We start from the raw sequence: 19,838 nt of genomic DNA, 5'->3' as shown, positions 1-19,838 counted from the left end.
ACAATAAGTTATTACTTTAATGCTGACGTAACGCGTACTTTTTGAATCGCAGTGACGAGTAACGTATACTTAGTTACTTTTTGAGTGAATAAAGAGTGACGGTATTGAAGTTACTCAATTTTGAGTACCGTGTACAGATGCCTAAGACAAACGCGCCTGCCGCTTCACGGCGAAGCTTTGGCGTGTTTGCCGCTTGGGACGGGTGGGGGAGCCACTAAGGATGACGTCATTCAGAGGCCTTTTCTTCCAGGTGGCATTGGCTGCAAGCACATACCCTAGCTGGAGCAGTCAGTCAGTCTTCGTCTGATCCGACGGCGGCGCTATTTTAGTCGGCATCGGGGTGCTGAGGCGACCATGACGCCTCCCGAAACATCGTGTCGGGGCGGCTATTTTCTTCGTGGACGAGTACACACAGGAAGTTCCCTCTTCCAGACAATGGGTTCCAATGTTTGCGCACGTGGCGGCCCGACGTTTCGGTGAAATGAGTCAGCTTCGTGTAGATAAAGCCAGTTCAAGGGAAAACTGACTGGTAGTTTGTTTGTTTGTTTGTTTGTTGGTGGGAAAGGGGGCTGGGCTGAAGTCGAGCGTTTCAGCGAAATTTGGTTTTAACTTGTTTCGCGCTTCAGATTTTACGGGCAGGCCCTCTTTTGGCGTCCACGGTACGAAATGTTTGCACTTAAGGCAATGTTAAGTGTTTTGTAATGAATGCATCAGAGCAAGCTGGCTGGGGAAGCTAAGCCGGATACGAATCCGAAGGGGGTGTTAAAATTTCCAAACGAGTTTTTTTCGTGATAGAGCTGTGCACCGACTGAAGGTACTGAAACGATCGATGGGTAACATTGATTTCGCGAATTAATCATTTAATCGCTTAGCTGGTTCAATGTGGCGGCTGATGAAATTGATAAAGCATTTCGAAATTATAAATATATACTTATAGAGTTGGGGAATACAATTGCTGGGATTCTGCAGCTTTAGCGTACCGGAACAGGGCAATTTTATCAGAATTAATTTTGTTTCGGTCATTAGTTTCTTTGACGTACTGCTGCGGGCATGCTGGCAGAAGTAGAAGGAAGAACAAAAAGAAGTGCATGCCCCGGTTTAGTAACGTCGACTTTGCGGCTAGTATGTAATTTTGAATTGCGCTAATGGCCAGCAAATATCCATTTCATTAAAATATCAGACAATGGATAAAACTAAGGAGCGCAATGCGTTACTGATACCCCCCCCCCCCCCCTCCTTACCTGCTATCCCTACATTCGAAACATGGGAAGCAGGACACCGTGATAAATAGAAAAAAATATCTTCCACCAGAAGGCTAAGCTCGCTGATGACAGAAAGTCCTAGGTGCTCCGTATTATTATGCCCCTCACCACCACCACGTTGTGGGGAATATCAAGACAAACAGACTAGCAGCGGAAACGACATCTAATTTCTATCACCGTTGCCCAGCCTTCAGCTGAAAAAAAGACAGAAACAGCTCCAATTCGGTCAAGACCTCTCAGATAAAAATTGCTGGATTAATTTTTTTTTTTTTTTAGGCTTTACAAATTTGGGTAAGAAGGAGTGAAAGCTACGCTAGTGCTGTTGTGCAAGTGAGTTATACGACAAGGGGGACACTATATTGGAGGTTAATCGTCACTATAAATAAAATTATTAATGAAAATTATGAATTATATCTTTAATTTGTGAAAATAAGCATATAGGTATTTGGCTGGTGGTGCGAAATCACGAACGATAAGAGGCTGAAAAATCGCGCGGGTGCGCTTTCGCAGCGGCAGCCTTGAGGCCGTTGCACGCGTGCCAAATTCATTGCACCTCCACGATTTTCACGTGACCCAAAGCTTCCTAAACTGTACCTGCTTAATGGTTTTCGATGACGCTCAGCAAGTTTCTAATTGCAATAATATGTTTATATTCACAAATTAAAAGTTAAACAACAAATTTTAGTTAAGTAAATGACTCATAGTGACGATTATCTTCGATGTCCCCCTGGCCGTACCACTCACCTGAACAGAGCGCATTAGCATAGCTGTCACGACTATTTATCAAACAATATGTAAAGCCAAACAAGAAAATACACTGCATATTTAGGTGCGAAAAAGTAAGCACGTTGACAATACGGCGTCTCGAGGGAGTAAAAGTCTCGCTTGGGGAAGGTTCTACTCTTATGGCGATTGATCGATTAAGAAGTTCGTCGGCGATTACTACGTAAGTCTGTTGATCGGCAAGTTCATCGATGAAGCTCGCACTCATAAGAAAAAACCGGCTCCCAAGTTGCTGCCCTGTGGGAAGAGACGGACACATTCCCCTCGACGGAGCGCACGTCGAAGGAATGGGCAGCGCCGGAAAGAAGCGATCGTGTGTCAGTCGCTGCTTCCGGCGGGCTTTCGGGAGCGTTTGCGTGAAAGCAGACCTCACCGAGTCCGTCTGCTACTTCCGAAGGCGGCCATGAAACTCATTCTCGCGTCCTGGATCTCCTGGTGCTCGGTACAACTCGCGACGGCGGCCAACCTCAAGTGTGGCTACTGGGTGAGCAGAGCACGAAACCGTCTTCACTTTGCTCGAACGGAAAACACATCGCGTCAGCCCAAGGATCTTCACAAAAGAAGCAACAACAACAACGACGAAAGAGGAACTCCAGTTAAATTCCCCATTAATTGCTGACGTTTCGGGTAGAATTTCAAAACTCCATCGAGCAACATTGGTGGTCGCCATTTTTGTGGGGGGGCACGAAGCGTGTACAATTGGATCCGAGTCTTGTCCGAACGCTGACGTCACACTCGTTTCCGATGTACGAGCTGAGCCGAGTTCACCCCAAACGGTGTTGCGCAGCCCCTCGAATCCAACGCGTGCTAAGAGTATGTGTCCAAGTAATGGCGGATTCGAGTGATCGGCGCAGTAGCTACAAGATGGCGTCTACTTTTGCAAAGTGTTTACAGCACGGAGGATGCGAGATTGGAGGGTTTTTGAATCATTTCAAAATCTGCCAAAGCAATGGCAGATAGGGTACCGCGACAAGAACTGTGAACGCCTCATTGTTTCCGTGTTTTTTTTTTTTTTTTGTTTTTTTTTTTTTTTTCTTTTACGTTGATCATTATAATGGGTTGCAGGTTAAAGACGCGTTGGGTGTTACGCCTCCAGCACGTGTTCGCCGCCCTCCGTCGTGTTTTGGTTGCTAAATGCGTTATACAAAAGCCAGCGCGTGGACACTTTCCGGCACGTGTTTCTTTCGGGTCCTGGCGCGTTGGTCGAACTTAAACTGTCTTTAAACAGCTTCGAAGCGTGCGTGTGTATGAAGCTAACATTCTTGGGACATGCTCCAGGCGTGAACGCATGTAATCATGTCGTTATGTCTGTGGCGAATACACTGTTTTTGTACAATGTATGAAAAGTGAGACAATAATAATAATAATAATAATAATCCATCAATCAATCAGCGTTTATTTCAGTGTTCAGGAACAACCGTTTAAGTCTTAGTGCTGGTACACTTATGTGTTCTTTTATTAAAACAGGAATACCAGGGCGGTGGTGGAACGCAGTCGACTAATCTGACAAATTTGAGGACAGTTCGAGCAGTTGAAACAAGCAGAAGGACGACGTAGAAGCTTCATCAAAAGCTCGCATATTCTAAAGAAAGGCAAGTAACACGATGTCGTAGCGACACACGAGTACTTGTCAACCCTTTTCGAGCATTAACTGCTCGCAAACAGAGAGATCGGAAGTCCCGCAGCGCGAACCAAAAAATATCGAGTGCCTCAGAGTACATGTTGTAGCACTCCGCCGATCTAAGTATAGGGCTTAATCAATTAAAATGCCGAAAGGTATAAAACGACGTTGGATGCGGTTTAGGTACACATGCAACTCTAAGGCTCTCTTCTAACAGGAGGCTGGGGCAGTTAATAAAACCACGAAGAACCTTAAATTAAAATAGCGAATTCGACTTAGCCCGACGCTGATGCAGGTACAGTAAGTGCACAAGTTCGGAATCCGTTTCACAGTTGAAGCGATGTACACCACTCCTAACGTAGCGATAATTAAAAATAGAAATAAACTTATTTTGAACTTTGTCGAGTGCCAAGGAGTTAGTTTGAGAAATTCCGTTTCACACAACTGAGGCGTACTCGAGTTGTGATCTAACTAACGAGCGGCCCAGGGTCAGAAACACATTTTTAAATTCCTTTGTTATGCGACATGTGGCGCCTAACGTGCAGAGAGACAAGTTTATAACTCTTATTATGGAATCAGCAAACCTCAATCTCGAATCAGACGTAACCTCCGGTCCTTCATCTCAAACAGACGCGGTAACAACTCACTGCAGATGCTATAAGCAAAAATGGTATTCAATGTCTTCCGTGAAAATGTCATAACTTTGGTTTTCGATCCGTTAAGACAAAGATCATTAACCGAGCATCAGTTGTAAAAAGAACATACGTTCTCTTGCTAACTATTTGTTTGTAGAGCTTTATGTCATCTGCATACTGCCGAAATCAAGACTTAGGAAAACCGGAGGAAACGTCGTTTATGAAAATAGAGAACAGGAGGGGACATCGAACAAGGAGATCCCTGAGGAACGCCAGAGGAAGGCTTGTTAAATGAACAGGCTATCTTGTTAACCCAGACGAATGCGATTCTACTTGTCAGATGGTTTTTAATCCAGTCAAGAACCGAGCCATACATTCCGTAGGCTTCGCTAAGAGAATAGTGTGATTAAAAATGTCGAAGGCTTTGCTCAAGTCAAAGTAGATAACATTCATAATTACAAACGACCTGAGAAGCGGTGGACAAAATTGTCGCGAGATTTGTAGCAGTTGACCTGCCAGGACATAAAGTTGTGTTGGTTATGGTTGGCTATGGAAACTTAAAAGATATCAATTGATGCATAACCATTTGAAAGAGCGTGGAAAACGAAGGGAGGTGAGAGATAGGTCTATAGTTCAAGACATCAGCCCTATTTCCTGTCTTTAATATTGGAACGACAACGACTATTTTCCACGTTTCTGGAAATATCCCTGACCTCGAGGGGGTATTACATATAGCGCACGAAATAAGCGTGAATATTTGAATATTTCATGATAAGGTTTAAGAATTGCTGAAGGTATTCTATCGTTCCCCCGCAGCTAATGCGGCTCTCATTTTTTAAATATAACCCAACACATTCTTTAGCGACATGAGTGCTACATGCCGAACCTAGCCAAGTGAGGCAACGTAGGAGAATCGCGCAGTCGGAGCCATTTTTATAGACTGAACTAAAGTGAGCTGCAGACCACTCAGGTACATTCCCCGCATCTCCTACATGAAAATCCAGAGCCATCTCCGACCTTACGTTCTTCCCAAGGCGAGATCTAGCGTACTTCCAGTATTTCTTTGGATCTTTCAGAATAGCTGATTCTATAGACTCGCGGTGAAGTTTTCGACCACAGTTAATGAAATGCTTGCGTTGCTTTCTACAGCTCTTGAATTCTGCTTCCCACTTTGCGAAACCGTTTTCTTGAATTTTTTGCGCAAGAAGTCGTTTCTGATTAAGAACGTTTTTAGTTCTGAGAAAAACCAGTTAAGAACGCGAGAATCCTTTGATGTTTTTAACTGAATGTATATTTCCATTGCCCCCAGAATAATTCTCGTGAGGAAAGTGACTTGCTTATTTACGTCGAGGGGCTTCGGTACAAATTCCCAGTTGATATCCGTAAAATAATAGTGCATTCCAATGAAGTCACCTGCCGGGACATTTTTACGAGGTGTGAGGAAAGCATCTTTCAGAAGGAGGGTCGCAAACTTGTGAAATACAGGAAAACATCACATCAAGTGCAGGATGATATATATCTTCAGGGACCACTGGGGATTCACTCGGAACAACAGAGACGCGTTCTGTACTAGAAAAACCTGAATCTAAGGATTTTGTCTGGTTGTTAAGAACATAATTATGCTGTCTAAGATCTAAAAAACGAAGCAAAGTTCAGTAGATGGCTGCATTTCTGCTTGCAATAAAAGTTGTCAGTGTGAACATTTATATCTGTCCAATTAATACCCGGATTGTTAAAGTCTCCCATTATCAAGAGACTGCACCCTTGCAACTGATTCACCGTATTCTTAATTTCAACAAGACACCTGCTAAATTCATAAGGCGTGGCTTGAGGAGGGAGATAAAACAAACCGATTATTAAACGCCCTCGCTTTGTGCACCCAATTTTAACCCATACAAACTCCGGGAAGTCCTCTAAGTCCTCGAGTCTTTTTAGGTTGTACCGCCTGTCAACCGCGATCACCACACCGCCACCTGCGCTACCTCGCGGAGAAAAGACCAAACTTCAAAATAGGGAGGAAAGTAATCTTCAGAGCTAGCAGTGGGACGCAACCAGGTTTCAATTAAACAGATAATATGGTAGTAAGATACGATAACGTAAGTAAAGAAACAGTCGGCCTTCGCCCGAATACCACGAACGTTTTGGTAAAACAATCTAGTCTGTGCTCTGTTTCACCTTGTGTTGTACCACAGCAAAGGCTACAAGCGCGAGCTCCTTGCTCTAGGGCACGTCTCGGCGGCACAAGCTCTCGTGCATCAAGGGCAGCTGCCAACGCTATGAGCTCGCGTTTCTAGCCTTCGCTGCGATACAGCATAAGTTGAAACGGAGTATAGTCTTACTCATCAGTGTTCTCTGCAATGGCCTTCGCGAGTTACTCAGACACGTGGAGTAAATCCTTCCGAAGAATACCTCTGAAGGGAATTCTTCGGGAAGAGTTTGATTATAATGATGGCGATAATAATAATAATACAGTTTTATTTCTTTCATAATTTGATGGCGGCGATCAAGAAAAAAAAAGCTGCATACTCATCTAGACATATCCTTGACCACCCGCAGTGCACAGCGACGGGCGAGCAGCAGGTAATAAAGATCTACGGACAAAGCAATATACAAAAGTCACCATCACAAGTTCAGCAGATATCAAATACAAAGGCAGTAAATGCAACTAATAATCATAAGCATAAAAAAAAATTATCGAATTTCTCTTATTGAGATCTTGTTTTTATTTCAAATGTATAGATTCGTATACAAATTTAGTAAATTAGGGATATTGTATTTTAACATTTGTGTGCCATAGTTTGGTATTTGGACAAAGTCTTCGGCTTTATTCCTTCTCATAAAAAGACATAAAAGGGAGTGCGTTCCTGCTGTCAAATTTTTTTTCTCGGTTATTTGACTTTCTAAGGAGCTAGGACACGAAAAGTAAGCGGGCGGATTATTCTTGAAATGAAATGCTCATTGGTTACTTAGTCACTTTTGTCTAGCGACGTGGCAGCACTGCCAATTTAGTCAGAGCATGGTGCCCTGAAAACCACGTGATCATCATATTAAGTTGAACTGTCTCTCATTCTAGACGCCCCCCCCCCCTCCCCCCCCTGCTCGCCCCAAGCTCGCCTCACCCAAGAGCTGGTCGCCAGCTGGTCGAAGTCAACATGACCAGCTTCCAATATCTCTTGATAACAAACACTCTCGTGGCTACTGCGATCAGTGTCCAGGACTCCGATGAAGCGAGCGATGCCGTAGATGTCACCGTCCCGAAGCCGCGTGCTCGAAACGTAGAAGGCAAACGTGGAAACTGAAGAGCGAAACGCCGAGAGACCCCAGTCTGCGAGTGCGTGCAAGGGGACTCCGCGCGTTGGGGGAATGACGTCATCGACCCAACAATTATGGTGGCCTTCCCGAGTGAGATGAATCTGAGGGTCCCGCTTATCCATCGATATATGCACGAAAGTGTCGCGTTACTTTTAAAAGAAATTTAGCAAAACATATACGAACAATACTGTAGAAGAACTTGTAGTTGGGCTAGTTGGTAAACGTTGGTATTCATGTTACAAGGCGCAAAAACACGGACACAAGAGGCGCCTGTTTGTCTCTTTCTCTCTTGTGTCCGTGTTTTTGCGCCTTGTAACATGAATATACGTACAAACACGGGATCCTGGCAGTATTGTTATCTCACATCTTGTTTTTAACGGGTCCCCTAACCCAACGTTCGACGGCGACTCGCATTCACTCAGCAAGAACACAAGTTCCAGGAGAACCCTGACGGAGCACTCCTGCACAAAGTATGTGTGCCCAGCTCTCGCCTTCGATAGGTGACGTCATCCAGCGTGTACAACCGCCTTGTTGTCTGTGAGGTCCTATATGTACTCACGGGGAGACAGTGGGTGAAGCCTGAACCACTTTCCGTCTTGACGATCGCAGACCTGTCCCGAGACGCACGGAGGACTGGTGAACCTCCACCTGGTGCCTTACTGGCGCCTGGAGTCAGTCGGGTCGCCGGAACTCGACGCCACGGCCGGTGCCTCCATCTCCGCCGTCATCAACGAGCTGGCACCGGACTCTCCCCGACGCTTCTCACTAGACCAGGCAAGTGACCTGGTGCTTAGCCGAAGGGCGTCGCGAACCCGCCATGGTTCGCCACGTCGAAAGCTCAGTAACGCACGCCTTCACACTGCATCCGGCTCACCCGTGTCCATACTGGACACAAGCTTCAACACCATCGGCCCCCGCGTTTAGGTTGCCTACCTGGCCCGCTGGTGGGAAGACCAGAACGTGAGTTCGAGGACGCGTCTGCGGCGTCTCGTGGACTCCGGACGTCTGGAGCCTGTGGGCGGGAGCTGGGCGCAGGGCGACGAGGCGACGCCGCACTACTCCGCCCTGCTGGACGCCCTGACCGTGGGACTCCGCTGGCTACAGGAGTCCCTGGGGGAATGCGCCAGGCCCCGGGTGGGCTGGCAGAGCGACACCCGGGGGCATTCAATCGAGTGGGCCTCGATGCTCGCACAGGCGGGCCTCCAGGGCGTCTTTCTGGCAGCGCTGCCGGAAAATCTCACGCATTTCGTCTGGAAGGCCGACCTCGGACTCGGTAGGAGGTTTACTTTGTTGTAGTGTTGGCGGTAACGCGTTACGCGTAACAGCGTTAAGGGTAACGCGTTCGTTTTTTGGATAACGTAGTAACCTATACTCGTTAGTTTTCAAATCAGTAATAAATACCATGCTTAGGTTATTTATTTTGAGTAATGGGTAACGTAGTTACGTTACTCGTTACCTCTTCTTTCAGAAACGTAAAAATAAAATGGCGATTAGTTTTTTTGTTGTGTCTTTAGGCGCCAAGTCATAAATTCTTCCACTCATCCCACATCATCCTTAAAGATCCTGCCTCTCTTGGTCTCACCGAGAGAGGCGATTTCTTGAACTTATGACACGTAGGTTATGGACATACCTGTAAACTCAAAACACTAAAACGATTTAATCCACAACGTAAAAAAGTAACCCACAGGTAACGTATGTTGTGTTTTATCGGCAACGGCCACGCGTACCTTTCGATTACCGCTGACTGTTGGGCGACTTGGTACTGAAACTTTGAGAACGTGGTAGCGGTTCGTGTCAAAAAAGCGCTACCATGTTCTACAAAGCGTATCCTTTATTTCGAGGTAGCGTAGGTCTGTAACGCGATCCTTTTAACTGCAAATACGAAAATACGAGTAACAAGTAACGTATTTCGTTACTCTTTTTTTCTGTAACGCTTACAATACCGTTTGGAGCCAACAGCTTCTAAATAACAAGACCGTATGCTACACTTTCTACGCCACTGCGTGGAAAAGATAAACTCGAGTTCTCCGTCATCGTTTGGCTGGGACTCATTTCGTCAATGATTGAATTAGCCGAATGCCGCCGCAGCGCTTGAGTTTAATCTGTAATCCGCTCTGATCGACAATAGGCGATGCACAAAATACATCGCTGCGGGCCATCCAGGAGGCGTTGTCGGAGCGCGCGCTTGACTGCTCAAAACATGGCTTGCGCGTGACTTCATCGCCCCATGCTGGTGGTCGTGCCTACTTGTCCTTGCCGAGGACAACAATGTGCGAGTTGCCAAACACACGCTGCAGAAGGTACGCGCTCAGCAGCGAGGCCTCCACAATGGCAGCTCTTGTGAGATCAAAGCAAGCCGTGTATACTTCGTCTTACCTTACGAGGGTGAGTAATGGTCACCACGAGCCATCCGAGTCATTCGAATCCTTGGAACGTAGCACGTGACCGCTCGTCGATGCAACCCTCCCGAAGGTTAAGTGACACTCACGCGGCGCTGGATCAATTGGCTCCGATGGGTCTGCAGGCATAGCCTGGCAGATCACCACAAGACGCGGCCGCCGAAATGGATAAGGTATAGTCGGTTACAAGTCAAGACGGTAGGAGAAGCTCCTCCCACAAGTGTGATGCGCCCCCTTCAAATCTCTCCGCAGTCGAAAGAAGAGTTCACTGGAAACGCTCCTGTTTCCGCTTCAATGGATTCCCACTTGTCTCCGATCCCACTTTTTAAGAAAGCGACCTTTGTATTCATCGGAGAGGGAACCGAGCCCCTGAAAGCAGCCTTTGTATCCATCGGGGGGGAAGCAAATCCCCGAAAGTCGTATTTATTTCCGTCGGTGGGGGAGAACTCTAATCTCCCTCTCGTGGCTTCCACAATGCTAAGTCAAAGTCGAAAGATAAAGCAAATATGTACAGAAAGGCAAGACCCTCCTCGTGCGTTGTCCGCGACGTCACGGAAACGGTGGGACGCTATTGGATTCAAAGGTGGCGGAGGGATATCCGATTCCCTTTGAGGGGCATTTGCCGCTACCTTCTTAACCTGTAACTGACTATAGAGCGGTAGACAATGGATGAGAGGAGAGCCACGTGACGGGCGCCCCGCTGCGGCGAGACGCCGAAACACACTTCTCCCGAGCGATAGAAGGTCCGCTCGTGCTCCTGGCGTTCCTCGCGCTACCGCTTCTTTACTCGTCGGGTTTAAAAACCATGTTTCGGGTCCATGCCGCTGCAAAAGCTGTGCGCTGACGACCAGGTTCCCCGAGAAATGCTCTGTGCTACCAGATCCTCGCGCTCGGAATCTGCGACCGGGCGCTCTATGGCTCCGTCGTTTAACTGCCAGGCTTTGTGAGTATACACGAACTCATCTCTGCTACGTCACGGCGCGGTGGTGGCGCATCAGGCGCACTTCCGATCTGGGGCTGTGGGCGGAAGCCTGCTTGGGGCTCGTGCATTCCTGTGCTACTTTGGAAGCAACCGGACAAAAACCTGCATTCTCGTCAAAACGCCGCGACTCGGGCTATACCAAAAGAGTCGAGAAAAGTTTGAAGGTCAGTTTACATGAGCTTTCTGCCTGCTCGGTTCGTTCGAGAACGTGAACAGGGCCCGTGAAAAAGGAAAAACAGGCGCCGTCGGACCACCGTTGCTTGGGCGGCGGGAGTATTTCCCTTTAATTAGTATTGGCTGTGTTTACAGCAGCCGTATTCCCTTTTTCCTCGATGCCTGTCTAACCCCTGCAGGGGACGCTGGGGAGATTTTCGGAGCGTCTACGCAGAGCGGCTGGCCAGAGGGCTTCTGCTTCGACGTCGACTGCCCAGGGGACAAGATCACGGTACGTCTACTGCAGAGGCAGTCAGTCAGCCACTGGTCCTTGATCTGTGTCACAAGTGTCTTATCCATTGTCTCATAACCCTCGATATGCTAAAAAGTCAATGCTACAAGCCGATCAGTTCATTTACGAGCCAGCTGTATACCAACACCATCTAGAAGGATGAAGGCCTCCGGACTCCCCACTCTTCCTCCATGGAACCCCACCACAGTCGGATGGCGCCGACGCAGCAATTGGACCTGAGTCCGTTACCGAACTTCCGTCGACGCGTTCATTGGATACGATCGCCCAGCCGAGCACTGACGCGGCACTCGTATCCGATCCGCGTCTGCACTCGTTGTCACATGTGATGACGTCATAATTCTAGCTTGTGGGCTTTGATTATTCTAGGGGGTTTTGACAATCGAACAGCGCCAAAACTGCATCGTCATCGCGCTCGACCAATCACACACAGTGAATGTGTCCCAATCCTGCGTTTTATTGTTTTTCTGCGCATAGTCGGTTTTCTTGTTAATAGCAAACACTCCATTACAACGAGCGCCGTTAATCTTGCATTTCATTTCATTTATTGGCACCCTCAGGACCCGAAGGCATTACAGAGGGGGTGGGATTATGTCGTACAAGTGAATAAAACGCTGAAATCACGAATCAAGCTCCAGTAGTACGGATTTAGCATTTTTAAAATCAACAGTATTAACAATTGGGGCAAGAGATGGGGAAAGGTGATTCCAGTCAACAGACGTACTACGAGGTATGAATGATATGTAGTAGGTATGAGTGTGACACTGGTGAATTTCGACTTTATGTATGTGATCATTGCGTGATAATATGTAGAATGGTTCCAGTAAGAGTCTTAAGGATTGGGTTGGGAAAAACTATTTTCTGAAATAAACATAAACGATAAAGCTTTCGACGTGAAGGTAAGAGTAGGCAATGATATGCTATTTTTCCTAGAGTCAACGCTTGATGTACGATGGTAATTACCGGGTGTCTCAAGTAGTGGCCAGGCTCTTTAAATCGACCGCAAAATTCGGTTTCTTAACCTATCGCGCTACGATTTTGTGCACCGTTGCCCACAGGTCATGCATTTTTTTCTATAAACTTTGCAAAAAAGGAACTTACCTGAGGAAAAATTAAAAGAAAGAAAAAGGCTTAACTTCAATGGAAACACAGCGAAGTCACCGGTCTTCAAACAATAGGGCGCCCTATTGATTGAAGACCGGTGGCTTCGCTGAATTTCCATTGGAGTTTAGCCTTTTTCTTTATTTTACTTTTTCCTCAGGTAAGTTCCTTTGTTTCAAAGTTTATAGAAAAATATGCACCACCTGCGGCAAACGCTGTACAAAACCGTAGCGCAATGGGTTAAGTAAGCGACTTTCGCGATTTATTTAAAGAGCCAGGCCACTATTTGAGACACCCGACCGAAAGAATGAAACACACAGATCTATTCTGGACAGCTTTCAAGGCGCCGACAAGACTCTCAGTGTTAGGATCCCAAACAGCAGAAGCGTACTTAAATTTTGGCCGGACCAGTGTTTTATAGAAAAAAAAGTTTCAAAGTCAAGGGAGTCTGGAAAAATTACGTTTTAGATAGCCAAACATGCGGTTGGCATTGGAAATGACGTGGTGAATATGCGATTCCCATGTGAGGTTAGATATGATGTGAGCGCCCAGATATTTGTAAGTGTCAACCTGCTCTAAAGTCATATTATTAAGAATATATGAAGGAAGATTGTTAACTCGCCGGAAAATTATTATGCGTTTACATTTCTTAACGTTTAATTAGTGTTTACATATCTTAACGTTCAATGACATGTGCAAAGTGTTACGCCAACGTGATATGAAGTCGAAATCATTTTGAAGAAGTAAGATGTCAGAACTGCTAGCTATTTCGCGGTATACAACGCAATCATCTGCAAATAAACAATTAGAAGAGTTGACACTTAATGATAAATCATTAATGTAAATCAGAAAGAGCAGAGGGCCAAGCACAGATCCCTCATGTACTCCCGACGTTACTAAAACTTCGAACAAGTCGGTATATTACAATTTATAAACTGTGAATGATTAGTCAAGAATGAGCGAATCCACGAAAGGACATCAGGTTTAATGTTGAGTTTGTCAAGCTTAATGAGACTCTGTCAAACGCCTTGGAGAAGTCCAGAAAAGCACTGTCGATCCGTAAACCACGATCTAGAACCTGATGGAAACGATTTGTTGGTCTTACAAGTTGCGTCTCGCATAAAGATGATTTTCTCAAACCTTGTTGATTAACGTTGAAGAATTAACTAGATTCAAGAAACTTAACCAGCTTAAAATAGATTATATGTTCCATTGTTTTAGAACAAATACTTGTGAGTGAAATGGGTCTAAAGTTAGAGTGGGAGTGTTCGTCTCCAGCCTTGTGTAGTGGAATCACCCTTCCAGTTTTCCAGTCGTCAGGAAGCTGACCTAGTAAAAGTGATTGCTCAAATAGTTTAGACAAAATGATTGATAAATATTTTTGGTATTCTTCAGATAATTGGAATCAATATCATCAACACCAAAGGACGATGATTGTTTAGTTGATTCTATAATTTTTAAAATTCCATTCGTATCAAAGACAATTGGATACATGGGAAAAAAGTCATAGGAAGGAAATAATGGACAGAATGCATCAGTAAAATTGTTAGACACACTAGAAAACATGTCATTAAGAATAGTCGAACACAATGTATTGGGATCATTTCACCGCATTCATTTTTAAGTGAAAGTGAACGCTCATCCCTGGGATTCATAACACTCCAAAATTGTTTAAGGGTTATTGATTAGCATAGATGGGAGGCACTCATTAAAAAAGTAATATTTAGCCTTCCCGACTGCATTTTTGTATTCATTGGCTGCGAGATTATAACATTGCCTGTATTCCTTCGAGTCGATGCGCTTTGCTGTCCTGAACAAGCGTTTCTTCTTATGTGAGAGCCTTCGCAGTTGAGGAGAGAACCACAATGACTGAATGTTTGTTATAATTGAGCGTAATGGAATGTGCTCATTAAATAAATAAATTTATTTGTTTTTATATAAATCTCAATTGGTTTGAACGGAACTCTCGAATAAAGCTGACAAAAAGTCCTCTAAAAATTGCATAGACGTCGATTAATCGCTGCATATTTGGCGCTTCTGTAATCCCGAATTCGTTTGACCTGTTTCGCATTACGGCACACGGGAGTTGCAAATGAAAAGGGGAGCAACGCGTGATCACTAGGACCTAAAAGGTATAAAATATCAGAAATTAAATCAGGTGTGTAAGTCAGTAACAGGTCGAACACGTTCGCCGAAGAGTGTGTTGTCCTTGTCTGAAATTTTACAATTTGTGAAATGTTAAGGTCAGAACATAGATCTAAAAACTGGTTATATTCGGTTGAGGGAGGTTCCGATGAAGAGCTTTAATTGAACCAAATGATGCTGAGATAATTAAAGCCGCCATAAGAAAAAGGGGTAAGCTTGGAAAGCGAACGTGAGCAAGGTTAATTGTATCATGCAGTTGTTCAACAAAAGTATTTGATCGTGTAGGGAGGACGATAGCAACAGCCTAATACTAGCTTTTTGTGTCCAATAAAAAGTCCTACCCACATTATTTCGAGATCACATTTTATGTTTATTAAAAATAATTAAGTTCAGGCACTGCTGCTATCAAAACTACCCCCCCCCCTCCAAACCAGAGCGTTCCTTACGGTCGGTGCAGTAAATATTAAAACTTTTACTACATTGAAATATTTTGGAATTCTTAACTTGAGAAAAAAGCCAAGTTTCAATTAGTACAGCTAAACCAGCATCACAAGAATCAATCATGGAGCACAAATCGTCGCGTTTTTTATACAGGCTTCGGATGTTAGTAAAAACAGGTACCACATTCGCTGATCTCCCAGCGAATGTGGCAGTCTGTCCTAGTGGCCTTAGTGGTCTCAGTCGAGTGGTCCGCTGGTCTCCTAGCGGACCACTAGGCTAAGCCAGACGGCTGAGAAGGGGGACTGAATGCAGTGGAAGCAAGCGAACATTTCTTTCGAAGCGCGAGAATGATGGTGACACACATCCTCAGTCTTCTTGGGGGTTGTAGGTATGGCAGTTGTTATTTTGATAAAGCTTGTTGAAACGCAGTTTAAAAGTACTTTTTTGAGACTTGCCAAATTCTATCAACTTTCTTCTAGCCAGGCGAGTAGCAAAAGAAGAATCTTCACTGATAGTCATGCCTACCGTCTTTAATTGCACCTTGCAAGAGAAGATGAGAACCCTTGTTTTGAAGGAAGAAAACTGTACGATGATGGGGCGACATTTGTTTGCGACAAAGGCACCTGTAAGCGCTCATTAGCAAATGTTCCGTTTATGGAAGACGAAGAGCATTCGGACGATCAGGCTTGTTACCTTTTGCTCAGAATTAACCCACTTTTCTGAAGCAAGATCAGCAATACCGTAAAAGATAAGGTTGTTACGACGAGACCGGTCCTCCGTATCATCAAGACAGCTCCCGCAGAGAAATGTTTTCATTCCGTAAGCTATCAGCTGCTTGACTGGCGATAACGAGTTTTTGCCCTTTTGTTTCAAGAAGGGTTGTTTTAGTCTCAACGACAGGCAACCTTTTGCTAATTTCAGTTACCTGTTCTTGCATAACTCTCTAGTTTTCCTTTATTTCATTTACACTGGTAAGAAGCGCGGATTAATTGTCCCTGTTCAAACTCTAGTGAGAAAGTATTCAAGCTCTGTAAAAGTCGATGCATTTCGCTCAACTGCTTAGCCTAAACCTCGCTCAAGGGACCAGGATTGGCCTTAACGTCGCCACAAAACAGGACAGAACGTACAATGTTTCTGACACACTAAAACAAAAACGCAAATATTGGTGTGTTGCACTGATGCTGCTGGTGGACTGGCTCCATTGACTCATAGTGTCGGCTTCTGTACGACTTGAAAAGTGAAACGAATTATAGAAATCATGTATATTGTCAAAGTGTATAATATCACTGTTCTCTGAACGGGCGCTCTGATGAGCACGTTGGAGACATATGCCACGTGGTTCCTATCCGGCTCGTGATTGGGCCTGGCTTGCCGTAGCATATCGGTCTTTTGGTACATCGTAGGGAGTGAGACAAAGTATGATTTCGGGTGCGTGCGTGTGTTTTATTTACTCTTTCATTGGCCGTAACAGCTAGAGCGGGCCGCAGTAAAAACTGTGCGGCTTTAAGAGACGCTTCCAGTGGCCTACGAAGCGTGGAAACGCGTTGGCTCAATAAAACTCACCTCCACCATCAAAAACTTTTTTCATCCAGGTTATCCAATACTCCAAACGAGAAATCTCACTTATTTCTTTATTAAACGAGGTTTTTTTGTTTTTTTTTTCTTTTCGTGTCACGTTCTTATTAGTTAATTGTCTGAAAAGTTGAGGTAGCAGTGCCGATATGGCAAGGTCGTCCCCCCAACCACAGTTCTTTTTTCTTATACTGTCTCATGGTTCAAGATCACTGTATTCGTGATGACATCTTTCGTAAAGCAAACCAAAATTTGTGGTCGAGGAAAAGTGGAGAAGTCACAAGAAAGCCAATCCAGTTGGCGCACAAGGTTGTCTTTTTTGATCACTTGGCTTGGTACATGGTCCAGAATGAAAACCCTTTTTTCGATGGTGATGTTGAGTCTACGTTTTTCTTGCCATCTCCGTCGAGCGTATCTGCTTTTCGCAGTTATCCCAATCGTATGTTCAAGTGCTGCAAACCATGTATTCCATGTACATGAAATGACATGCAACCATGTAATGTTCCATTTTGAACCATTTTGTTCCAATCTTGCAAACCACGTATTCCCCATCGTTAAATTCTACCGTGTTTTTCACTGTTATTTTGTTTATTTTTTCACCACTCCCCTCTGAAATTACTGAATGTAATGTAATGTAATGCCGTGAAAGTAAATTGTAATGTAATGCTCCGAAAGTAAAATAAATAAATAACTCGCAGTCGACTACCAACGTGAGCCCCGTTTAAGTCAAATGCTACTGTTCGGCGTGTCTAAACTGCCTAGACATCATTTGTAGAAAACGTATCAAAAATGTTACGTGAGGAAGAAATAATAAAGGTTCCATTTGCCTTTTTGTGTCTCTCCAGGTAGCTAATGGCATGGCCAAGGCTCGGAACTTCATACGTCATTACACAAGCAAGGTTGGTGCATGCAATCTTATTTAGATATCGCCTCCCGAGGACCCAGCACTTTTCAGAGGCGGTCATTTTGATTTGTAAACATTTTGTCTCGCAAAACTTGGGTCTGTAGGCAAGTATGACCTTTCAATGGAAACGTTCGTTTCATTGTTAAACGTTTATGCTGCTTTTTTTTTTATTTACACAAAAAACAGGTCTCAACTCTAATTTGACTGACCTAGCAGAACGAGTTAGAACGCTCCATCTATATCTGTTTGCGAATATAGCCCAAAAAAGCGGTTATTCATGTTATATATTAAATCGGATGTCTGCCAAATAATTATTGGAAATATTTATCCCTGATGATGTCACATAAAATGATCACTCCCGAAGCAGAAAATATGGCAGAGGTAAACCGAAAAAGGTCAACGTTTTTTTGTTTTGTTTTTTTCTCCAAACTTTGCGTTTATCATAGCCTCCTCCTTGAGTTCGTTGTGCGAATTTTGTCTTAATAACATGTTTTGAGTCGAGCTGCGAAACAAGCCGTAATTAGTTGGCAAGAATATCTAGCAGACGCATAGAGCTATACAAGCTTAAACGAGCGACGCGGAGCTCAAGTTTGTCTGCTTCTTTTACAGGGGTTGTGGTGACATCAGAGGGAAGCCGAGCTGTGATTGGCTCTGATGGAAGGATATTCGGTATACCTCAAGTCAGCTTTCTTTGAGATCTACCCACTATCTTTCAATCAGAGCCAATCAGCTCGGAGTCTTTCTGACGTCACCACAACCCGTGCAAAAGAAGCAGACGAACTTGCGCTCCGCCAACCGCATACAAGACAAGGCTTGACCGTTTCCTTCTCCAACGTCATCACTAGCTGGTCTATGCAGCGCCGCCTAACCATCCCCCTCTGCGTCGCTGTGAGCGCGTTCTTCAGCGCCTAACAATGAGTCCACTACTGGCCACGCAGTGACGCCAAGACTCAATTCGTTCTACTTTGCTGCATACTGGCGCTGAGCTTCAGCATATACTTGCCGCTTGGAGCGGGTCGGAGATTCCCTAAGGATGGCGCCATGCGCCTGCCTTGTCTTCCTAGTGGTACGCGACGAGAAAGTAAAGGAAGAAGGAGATCTAGTAGCCTTTCTCTCCACCGTACTCGTCGAACCCGTTCGAATGCGAAAGTCAAACGCCAGACACCGACGTTCCGCTTTCTAACGCGCTCGACGAGTGCAGTGGAGACAAGGGCGGCTAGCTTTACGTCTACCCTCTAATCCTTCCAATCAGAGATCGGCGTTCTGGCGTCCCCCGCGCGCTCTCCTTTACTCCTTTCCCTCGCTTTCTCGGTGCGTAGATACAACTTGCGTGGATGGTCTCGACCCCCCCTGGTAGGGTGCTTCCCCACTAGAATCCAAGCACCGCGGTAAAGCGACAGTGCCAGGGACCCACTCGCGTTCGTTTCTTCGATCCCGCATAATGCCATCCCCTAAGGCCGCGGTCAGATTGCTAATACATCATACAAAAGAAAGCACGCATCATATGTTTGTATTTTTAGACTTAGGCTAGGTGGCGCAAGCTACCGCCCGTTACAAACGATATAGCTATTAACACCCATCTATCCATCCATCCAGTCTGCAGACACAAAAAGCCCATGAGCTTTTGGTTCCCTCCCGACCTCAGCCAGTGATTTCGCGCGCTTGCCTGCCTCGTCATAGCGCGTTCCCTGGGCGTTCTCTACGTTGTTTTTTGATTGCCGAGTCCCTCCTTAGGTTTTGATGCGCCAAAGGCAAATTTTGAAGTATTTGCTCGCCGTATATGGTCGAGACCAGTTGCATGGCGAGCATAGCAAAGTGTGTCTGTGCTCAGCCCCGCAGGACGAACCAGGTGCTCGTGCCCCTGGGAGGTGACTACCAGTCGGCAAGCTACAGCTTCCACACCATCGACAACCTCATCCGATACGTGAACGCCAAGGTGAGCTTCGAAGCTTGCGTATTGACAACGATCTTGTAGGGCGGTCACCCTGTTAAAACAATATATTGCCCTTAGAAGGTTAGGATCTCCTGCGGCCATAGCAGAATCGGAAAACACTTCTTCAGAACCTGGTAGGTCTTTCGTCATTCCAGCTAAACAAAAATCAGTAACGGCATGCACGTGTATTTACCATCTTTTCCCGTACTTTAACATACTTCCCCCTTCGCGGCAAGCAGTACAAATAAAATCAAGTGTCCTCAAAAAAAAAAGAATTAGACATGA

The 19,838-nt window shown here is 45.2% G+C and overlaps 1 protein-coding gene across 1 annotated transcript in view; it reads left to right on the top strand.

The window, feature by feature from the left end:
* The first annotated feature begins 2,448 nt into the window (after positions 1–2,448).
* Positions 2,449–19,838, top strand: part of LOC121047158 (lysosomal alpha-mannosidase-like) — a 19,448-nt gene continuing 2,058 nt past the window's right edge. The window contains exons 1-6 of the mRNA XM_040502187.1: positions 2,449–2,529; positions 8,223–8,387; positions 8,538–8,886; positions 11,348–11,439; positions 17,562–17,615; positions 19,452–19,556. Of these exons, the coding sequence (XP_040358121.1) occupies positions 2,449–2,529; positions 8,223–8,387; positions 8,538–8,886; positions 11,348–11,439; positions 17,562–17,615; positions 19,452–19,556 (846 nt within the window). The remainder of the gene's footprint in view (positions 2,530–8,222; positions 8,388–8,537; positions 8,887–11,347; positions 11,440–17,561; positions 17,616–19,451; positions 19,557–19,838) is intronic.

The sequence above is a fragment of the Ixodes scapularis genome, unplaced genomic scaffold (assembly GCF_016920785.2).
Source record: "Ixodes scapularis isolate PalLabHiFi unplaced genomic scaffold, ASM1692078v2 PGA_scaffold6__148_contigs__length_123643588, whole genome shotgun sequence".
Taxonomy (NCBI): domain Eukaryota; kingdom Metazoa; phylum Arthropoda; class Arachnida; order Ixodida; family Ixodidae; genus Ixodes; species Ixodes scapularis.
Note: the sequence above shows the minus strand (reverse complement) of the source record. Positions and strands in the feature narration are given on the sequence as shown.